This window comes from Haliotis rubra, unplaced genomic scaffold, assembly GCF_003918875.1.
Source record: "Haliotis rubra isolate DU_JTF1 unplaced genomic scaffold, ASM391887v1 Scf422, whole genome shotgun sequence".
NCBI classification, from domain to species: Eukaryota; Metazoa; Mollusca; class Gastropoda; order Lepetellida; family Haliotidae; genus Haliotis; species Haliotis rubra.
Genome location: NW_025767105.1, coordinates 749566 through 759794, shown reverse-complemented (window position 1 = coordinate 759794; position 10229 = coordinate 749566). Strand labels below are relative to the sequence as shown.

The window sequence follows — 10229 nt, the reverse complement described above, 5'->3', positions numbered from 1 at the left end:
ATGTGATTGCGAACACATGTCATTCACATGATATTCCTTCGTGTTAAGACGACAAATATTACATTTATTAATAATGTGTTACCGGTCAGTGAAGCGATGTCAAAGGAACACATACCTTGTTTTGACGAATCTGTTAACAATAATCAAAGAATATACACGACCTGCGTTAAAACTGTCACAACAAATTCCACCGTTTCTAAGAAGTTCTATTTCTTTATTATCATTGCATGGTTCTGTTCAACTATGGTATTCAGGGTGATCGACAGTTTGTTTGGGTTGGGTTGGGGTAAAGTTAAGTGTTAGTACGATTGTCCGGAGTTGGTGGAAGAGGTTTTTTTTTTGTGTTTTAATTTCATTCCTCAATCTATGCTGCCATGATTGTTGCGTGGTATATCGTACTGTCATTCGGAATAGAATATTTATGTTAGGAGCACCAGAAATGGACTTCACACATTGTACCCATGTGGGGAATCGAACCCGGGTCTTCGGCGTGACGAGTCAACGCTTTAACCACTGGGCTACCCCACCGCCCCTCCTGCATTATGAAGACAGAGGAATCCAGAAGTGGGCTTCCCACCTTGTGCCAATGTGGAGAATCGAAACGGGGTCTGTGGCGTGACGAACGAACGCTTCAACCACTAGACTACCCCTCCGTAGACCAACTTAATTAGTCTCTTAATAGTAACAACCAAGTAACAAACCAAGCCCATTTAAATTGATAAGGAGCCCCAGGGAGACCAGAGATTCAAAACCTGAGGCAATCTAGACTTGCTTCATTATGGGCTTTAGCACTGCAGATATGGCTTGGCAGTAGGGAAAATAATGTGGTTCAGGGACTGTGACAGACTAACCCCTCCGCTGCTCTAAGGATTCGAACTTGAGAGAAACTGGGATTTGAACCAGGTTCACGTTTCACAAAACTATCGTTGGGGAACGACTGTCGTAACTACTGTACTTTAATATAGGAGGCGGTGGGGTAGCCTAGTGGCTAAAGCGTTCGCTTGTAACGCCGAAAATCCGGGTTCGATTCCCAACATGGGTACATTGTGTGAAGCCCATTTCTGGTGTCCCCAGCCGTGATATTGTTTGATTATTGCTAAAATCATCCTAAAACTAAACTCACTTTAACATAGCCTTACGATAGTCATACTGCTACCATCGCTTTGTGAAACAGGACCCTGGTATAAGAGGACCCCAAAAGAACGTTGACAGCGGATGTTAAATAAACTGCGGCGCCTTTGTCTTACGGGCCACCAGTGTGCCCTGCAGCGCACAGGGCTGACTAGACTAATGCTTAGTCTCTGAATATATATAAGTTTGATAGTAACAAGCAAGCCCATTTAAATTGAAAAGGAGCCCCAGGGAGACCAGAGATTCAGAACCTGAGGAAATCTAGACTTGCTTTATTCATTGCTTTAGCACTGCAGAGAGGGCTAGGCAGTAGGGGAAATAATGTGGTTCAGGGACTGTGAGACAGACTAAGGACTGACATCCACACGACCGACATTCCGTCGGCTACACGGCATAATAATCGGTATCAATACATCAATAATCATTTATGCCATGTCATCTTTGGTTTATCTACATGCATGCGAGGAATCTCATCCGAGAGTCGTATCCGACAATTGTATCCGTGTACCCCGAGATATACCGGCGACCAACACCCACATTGTTGCGTGACTGCATTGCTAGGATCAATTACTTGTGTATTTAACCAACTGTCTGATGAAATCAGCCATTACAGACAGATCGAAGCCTGGTGATTGGGATCTATATCAGAGATCGATGTTGCTAGAACAAACACTTCAGCTAACCCTTTATCGTTTAGAGGACGCGCTGATATCTGTTACATGAAAGCATGGCTTGATCTCGCAGTCTTACCTTTTTTAAGTGTTGTATCACTTCCTCAACAGCCGGGCTGTACAGGGAAACACCCACAGGCTGGGATGTTAACAAAAGATAACACGTTGTTCCAGCAAATGCTTGGAAAATAATGACCCTTCAGACAGTTGAAGAGAAGAAAAAGGTGTCTGCCACAAAAATACATGTCTTCAATTACTTTCTATATAGGCTCATAGTATTCGATGAAACATTATCTAGTCTCCATAAATAATACAAGCGTGGGACCTGAATATGTCACAATGGGATTAACGCTTTGTGTTGGGAATAAGCCGCGGCAGGAATGAATGATCAATGGCTACCTTTAAGTTGACATTTGACCGCCTCCGTGGTGTAGTGGTTAGAGCGTCCGCCCGGAGAGCGGAAGGTCGCGGGTTCGATCCCCGAACGCGTCATACCAAAAGACGTTCAAATATGGTACTTGTTGGTCGCTGCCTGGCGCTCGGCATTATGGGTACAAGAAGGACTGGTCGGCTCGGAGTCAATATAATGTGTCTGAGTGGGGTATTCATGCTTCACTGCGGCGTGGTATCTCATTGTGCTAGCACTATAAAACCAGCTTCAGTCTGGGCTAGTACAAGCATCCGCACATACACATACACACGCATGCACGTCGTCATATGAGCGAAATATTCTCAAGCACGACGTTAAACCCAATTTCACCTCACCTTTAAGTTGATTTAACGAGTTAACGAATGGTATTTTCACGATCTATGCGATATAGCAGACTGTTGTGATCAAAGTAACACTGATATAAAATTCAGTGATATACCTCTTGACTTTTGTATACATATCTCATAATGTTTGATTTAAATACGAGACACCTACTTATGATCTAATACTTATACTCTTTCATGTATTACTATGACATCAAGTTACTATGACACGACCGCTTTTCTTAATTATACTAATATATTATAGAGATATTCACATACATACCCAATATTTGTTTTAACATTTTGTTGTTAATAATTAAAATCACTATCATTACAAATGTAAAAAACACAATCACAATGAACCTCCTAATCATAATGCTTTGCAACAAATCTTTACCTGACAGAACGTCGCTATATAACAATTATTGGTAAATACAAGTGTCCTCATATTTCATCTTTACATAAAGATTAAACAGAAAACACAATTGTGCCTATATAGCACTATACTAAATAGCGATGATGTGTAATTGGAACCAGGTGTATAAATCACAATATTAACCATACGGTACAATACAACCTCAATAAATCGTATTACACGATTATGTGTATGTCCTAAAAGAAGCATTCTCCCTTACCCCGACTTCTAAGCACTATGACACAGGGCAATCCTATCGTCGGCCCTAAACACGACTTGGCTTTTAAGGGTTAAGGCCCATAGTGTATCTACAACAACATAAAGTTGTCCCCGCAATACCTTCAGTGTGTGGCGTGATGTCAAGCGAGGCGATATCTTTGTAATGTATACCATGTTCATTGCTACATACACTTGTCATTCAATCCCCACTGAAAGGAGTGATTAGACACCCATAAACTCACGTCCCAATCGGGGTGGCACCGTCGTCCAGGCAACAGGGCACGTGCGCGTCAGGTCGCGTCAAACATGCACACCTAGGAGTTTGGAGATTGGAAGGAGTATATGTCACGTAAAGGGATTGAGAGGACAGCGAGCCACGCTGCACGCGAGCCACGTTTGATCCGACTATTTGGGATTATGTTAAGTACATTGGTCTACGTTTGTTGTCTTGGGGATGGTGTGTGGTTTCATTGTAGAGCGAGATTTGAGCCTGCCATGTGGACGAGTTGTTCAATGATGTGTGTAAACTGATTGGGATACTTCACAGTACCTTGGACGGGGAACAGTTCCAAACTGAGGGTGACTGTGTGGCGGCGGTCTGTAGGAGCTACTGATTTAGAACATGCTGGATCATGACGATGAAACACAAACAGTGAGATACGTATTTTGTTGACATTCAAAGAGTAATTGTTGACCATCTTTCATTTCTCTTTTGGAAACGTAAAAGAATGTCGCAACACATTGATTGACGGTGAGGTAGCAAGATTTATCAAAACGGATACGGACCATAACGTTTATCATTGTGTTCATTGACTGAAAACCACCAAGATGACTTTCTCCCCACCTAGAACAAAACGGTTGATTAAGACTGCTCTCCATCAAGCAGTACTAGACTGTCGTCTGCACCAAGTTCGTCTGCTCGTCTCAAACCATGGCGCGAATGTTGACTGTCGAGACATCAATGGCCGAACACCGTTGATGTTGTCCTGCATGATCGACAACGAGGAATATGGCTATAGGATGGCGAAGATCTTCCTCAAGAAGGGAGCTCATTTGAACATGAAGGACAACATGGGGAGGACTGCCCTCAGCTATGCTTGTATGAAGGGTAAGCAAGAGATAGTTGAGAACATACTTTCTGAAGACGTCCTGGACATCAACGAGCCAGACACCGACGGGAACACCCCTCTTCATCACTCTGCACTCAGTGGGAATCCCAAGATTGTTGGACAAATTGTGGATGTTTTCAAAAGATTTGGTTTAAATATTGACAGGAGGAACAATCTTGGCTACACAGCTCTGTTACTCGCCTGTAAGAACGGGAACTATGTCTCTGCGCATGTGCTATTCACGAAGGGAACCGCATCACCAACCTTGAGGGATGGGGAGTTTTATCTCAACGCCGTAGACTGGGTTGGTAGAAGTCATAGCTTACAGCTCAGATTCAATGAAAGATCTCTGACCGTTCTTCCGGACAGGGAGACAACCCCCCAAACTCTCGCTTTTGAACGAGAAAAAACTATGTATCAGCGCCCTTGGACTCCAATTTGCCGCCATGTGAAATCGAGACAGAACCCACTGTGTTTATCGGTTGGTAGCGCCTTACGACTGCCGCTAATTCTCGGAACACAAAAACAGCATCCCGACAGATCGGAGACTTTCATCGATGGGGAAGATGCCCGAGAGATCCTCCTGGCCGAGATGCAGGAAGGCGACGGACGTGGCAGACCCGTATCTACTAAAACCGCATACACCAGATGGTCCCATCCTTCTACGGCCAAGCTGCGGGCACTGACCAAGAGATCCAACACCATTGTGCCCGATATGGTCACTATATTCCAGATCTACTCCGACCAGTATCAACCAGACTGGCGGAAGCTGAGAGGGAGGAAGCAGCCGAAATGTGCTGCGATCACTTCCGGTCCAGAAACATCTACTTCCGACTCTGAACAGCCACTTGCGGAAGTAGCGGCGTCTTGAACGTGTCAGTGTTCCATGAACAGCGCTGTGACTGGTCAAAGGATAAGAACGCTTATTCCGCAGAACGTGTTATTATCGCATGTTGAATTCAAAAGGGTTTCCAAATCGGTGTAAAGACTGCAATTGTTTATATTATGCATGCATTCTCTGGTCATTGTAAAATGAAATACGTGTTGTTACTGCACAGATGGTACGTGGTACGTGGTACGTGATACGTGGTACTACGTGGTACGTGGTACGTGATACGTGGTACAAGGATGATTTAGTCACATTGACGTGTTGCATTGGGTCACCACACACCTGCCTGACCATAGATGTAATCCAAAAATGACATACATCGAACACCAATCCTTCGACATATCAGTGACTTGGACACATACCCACTCGGTACAACCGATTCTTGTATATGACTGTCAAATATGACATTTTGTCATTTTCACACACATGTATTTTCTGGTGTTTCGGTGCCTCCAAATGGCATTTGGAGGGAAAACTGTTTTGGTTCCTCGTTGATGACAACATGCTTGTGATACATAGAGTTGCTTGTACTGAAACTTTAAATCGTGGATTTTGTCGTGTTGGTATATATTATCTGCTGTTGTTTTACTCCCGTAATATAATCAATTTCAGTCTGAGATCTTATGCTGAAGTAATTTCATGAATGAAATATTGCTGAAGAAGCTTTGTGTCCATCATTTGTTCCTGCTGTCTGCTGTTGCTGCTGTCTGATATCCCTGCTGTGTGATGTTCCTGCTGTCTGCTGTTGTTGCTGTCTGCTGTTGTTGCTGTCTTCTGTTCCTGGTGCTGCTGTCTGATATCCCTGTGTTCCTGCTGTTCTGCTGCTGTTGTGATGTTCCTGTTGCTGTCTGTTGCCCTGATGTTCCTGCTGCTGTTGCTGCTGTCTGATGGTCCTGCTGTCTGTTCCTGCTGTCTGCTGATGTCCTGCTGTCTGATGTTCCTGCTGTCTGCTGTTGTTGCTGTCTGATGTTCCTGCTGTCTGATGTTCCTGCTGTCTGATGTTCCTGCTGTCTGATGTTCCTGCTGTCTGATGTTCCTGCTGTCTGATGTTGTTGCTGTCTGATGTTCCTGCTGTCTGATGTTGTTGCTGTCTGATGTTCCTGCTGTCTGATGTTCCTGCTGTCTGCTCTGTTGTTAGTGCTGGCCGTGGGTACATGAGTGTCTTACTTACCCACACAAGAAATATAACGTTGAATTCCCTGGTATGTTGTGGTATGTGTTAGACACGTGGTATACCAACAGCTTCAAGTGGAAGACACTTCGGTCGGGTTGTTTATTCAAGATATGGATAGATAATTTACCCACTAACTAAACAACCTAAAATGCGCATACTCATATGTTAACCCTTGAACATGTAAAGTGGCAATGAAACTATAAACAGAATATATGTGACCCTGAACAAATGTAGTGATTCATTTTAAATAATGTGTCTGTTCTCTTTGAATATTCATTAAGTGGAATGAGGTGAAGTAGGGTGAAATGGATTCAGCATTATTTCACAGGCGATCAGTTTAGGGGCATCCGTTAGTTTTCATTCTTGCTCCAGTCACTACCTGTTGAGCTATCATTCATTTATCTCGTGATATTTGGATGTTACCTACTCTAGTGTAAGTTATGAAATTAAACAGAAATTAATATATATTTTCTGATCACCATGGGAACATCTTATTGGAACTGGACGACTTGGCCAATCGTGGCATTAACATGTCATATGACTTGTCTACCTAAGACAGGTCTTCGTCAACGATTGTACGCACGTCATCGCCTTATGGGACGTTAAAACGACGGTAATACGACACACAGGTATCATAATACAGGGGTTATAATGCAACAATACACGAGTACAATTACTGAGACAAGAAGAGCGTGTGTGGAGGCTACAAGTCTCGGTTAATTCATAGGAGAATAATAATGTGTCGGATTTCTGATCCCCACTTTGGACCAACGTGAAGACTCATGAACACGTGTGCCTGCCACAACCCGATCTACCGCCATTGTTGTGTGTCTACTGGGGAGAGAATTGAAAGGGGAAGTTCTGACAGGATTCTTACTGCGTCAATACTGCGCATATCTCGATTTCGTCTCAAATTTGTTATTGTTTCACTCCCAAGGGGTTTAATAAGTTGAAAGAACTTGTCCCCGATCCTTTTCACATTGTGAATAAAATATGTTTAAACTAAACTTGTAATCCGATTCAAAAGTTCATAAATATACTGTGGCTCCTATTTTTGTTTATATTTACATTTATTTGATCTTAAATCATTTAGTTAAATGTATAAAGCATCGCAACGCTAATATTATCGTGAATATTTTAGGCGTTGGTTGGTATAGGCTTCCTAAAGAAATAAACATGACATTGGCAGTGTTGAAATGACTCAATTTCTGAAAAATGTAAGTCCAATATGGATTGTTCATTTTCTTGTCACGGTATCCATGACAGGTATTTATGATAACGAGGCTGCCATCTGTCACGTGACATCACCACCTGTGTGCGCATGGCAGTGTGGGTTGCATCCGGCATTCTTACAGCTGAATTTATGAGTTTACAATTGGAAATAGTAATGAAGCATAGCTATTTAAACCAATACTAACAGTATGTTAAACATCCTTCAACACGTGGCCGGTGTTTTCACAGGCCTGGCCAATAACTCTTCTTTGTGAACTATATTGACTGACGTCAGCTGTGGTAATTTATCTGTGTTTGTGGGAGTTGACCTCTTCGGAGATGTTAACTGGTGCTTCACCAGTCATTATTAGAAGAGTAATTGCAGTAAGTGAGATGCTGGCAGACGCTGGGCACCAGGTAAATGATAGCATCATCTATGCTGGGGTGGTTCTACAAAGAAAGAGGTACGCACCAAGTCAGGTCTCAATAGGTCGTTGACGTTCAAGAGATATGAATTCATGTTCTTTAAGTTGATACAAGAGTTGCTTGTATGTTTCTGTAATGGTCAAATAATAGGTGAGTGTTGTAATGAGGGTGTCCACAGTTTTTTGTATAATTTCGGAAAGAACTTACGCCGTAAAACTAGAAATTCGTAAAATGTCCCAAGGGAAATACCGATTTGGCTCCCCATCATATATCAACTCTTTAACACGAGATATACCTTAACAAGCTTTCCAATACCTCAATTTGTTTATAAAACCACATCGACACGAGGAAACCAGTAATAGGCCCTACCAAAACACCGTGAAATGACTAATACCTTAGTAAGTTTACAAAACCACATCGACACGAGGAATATAGTAATAAGCTTACCAAAACACCGTGAAATGAGTAATACCTTAGTAAGTTTACAAAACCACATCGACACGAGGAAAATAGTAATAAGCCCTACCAAAACACCGTGAAATTAGTAATACCTTAGTAAGTTTACAAAACCACATCGACATGAGGAATATAGTAATAAGCTTACCAAAACACCGTGAAATTAGTAATACCTTAGTAAGTTTACAAAACCACATCGACACGAGGAAAATAGTAATAAGCTTACCAAAACACCGTGAAATTAGTAATACCTTAGTAAGTCTACAAAACCACATCTACACGAGGAAACCCGTAATAAGCTTACCAAAACACCGTGAAATGACTAATACCTTAGTAAGTTTACAAAACTACACCGACACGAGGAATATAGTAAGAAGCTTACCAAAACACCGTGAAATGACTAATACCTTAGTAAGTTTAGAAAACCACACCGACACGAGGAATATAGTAATAAGCTTACCAAAACACCGTGAAGTGACTAATACCTTAGTAAGTTTACAAAACTACACCGACACGAGGAATATAGTAATAAGCTTACCAAAACACCGTGAAATGACTAATACCTTAGTAAGTTTACAAAACCACATCGACACGAGGAAAATAGTAATAAGCTTACCAAAACACCGTGAAATTAGTAATACCTTAGTAAGTTTACAAAACCACATCGACACGAGGAATATAGTAATAAGCTTACCAAAACACCGTGAAATTAGTAATACCTTAGTAAGTTTACAAAACCACATCGACACGAGGAAAATAGTAATAAGCTTACCAAAACACTGTGAAATGACTTATACCTTAGTAAGTCTACAAAACCACATCGACACGAGGAAACCCGTAATAAGCTTACCAAAACACCGTGAAGTGACTAATACCTTAGTAAGTTTACAAAACCACATCGACACGAGGAAAATAGTAATAAGCTTACCAAAACACCGTGAAATGACTAATACCTTAGTAAGTTTACAAAACCACATCGACACGAGGAAACCCGTAATAAGCTTACCAAAACACCGTGAAGTGAGTAATACCTTAGTAAGTTTACAAAACCACATCGACACGAGGAAATATAGTAATAAGCCTACCAAAACACCGTGAAATTAGTAATACCTTAGTAAGTTTACAAAACCACATCGACACGAGGAATATAGTAATAAGCCCTACCAAAACACCGTGAAATTAGTAATACCTTAGTAAGTTTACAAAACCACATCGACACGAGGAATATAGTAATAAGCCCTACCAAAACACCGTGAAATTAGTAATACCTTAGTAAGTTTACAAAATCACATCGACACGAGGAATATAGTAATAAGCTTACCAAAACTCTGTGAAATGCGGATTACGTTGATCACCTTTAGAAAAGATAGTGACTTGTTAAATATCTTCGTTGCCTCTCATTGGTCACGGGCGAAATACCTTCACAAGTTTTCGAGAATACTTTAACGCAAGAAATAATAGATAAGTGTCCTAAAACACTGTAGTAGATAAATACTTGACTCCCAGCACATATATTGACAATGTTATTACTGTCATACATATTTGATCAGTCCAGCTTATCAGTAGATATTAATATGACATGTTTAAACAGAATACAACCACCGTCAATGTCAGAAGGCTTAACACATGTAAGTTTGTCTGTACACGCCCCAATCCTTCTCCGAATCCAAATCCCATGATTCCCAAATGAGTCGACTACCTGCAATGATAAACCTGTTGACAGGCCTCTTGTCCCAGTAACTATCTATTAGGCTTACTCCCTAATCCAATAACC

General features: G+C 41.5%; 1 protein-coding gene across 1 annotated transcript; it reads left to right on the top strand.

The window, feature by feature from the left end:
• The first annotated feature begins 3334 nt into the window (after positions 1-3334).
• On the top strand, positions 3335-5848 carry LOC124288692. The gene has a single exon (XM_046725261.1). It carries the CDS (start codon positions 4018-4020, stop codon positions 5167-5169), a length of 1152 nt encoding a protein of 383 aa, XP_046581217.1. The 5' UTR covers positions 3335-4017; the 3' UTR covers positions 5170-5848.
• The last annotated feature ends 4381 nt before the right edge of the window (positions 5849-10229 follow it).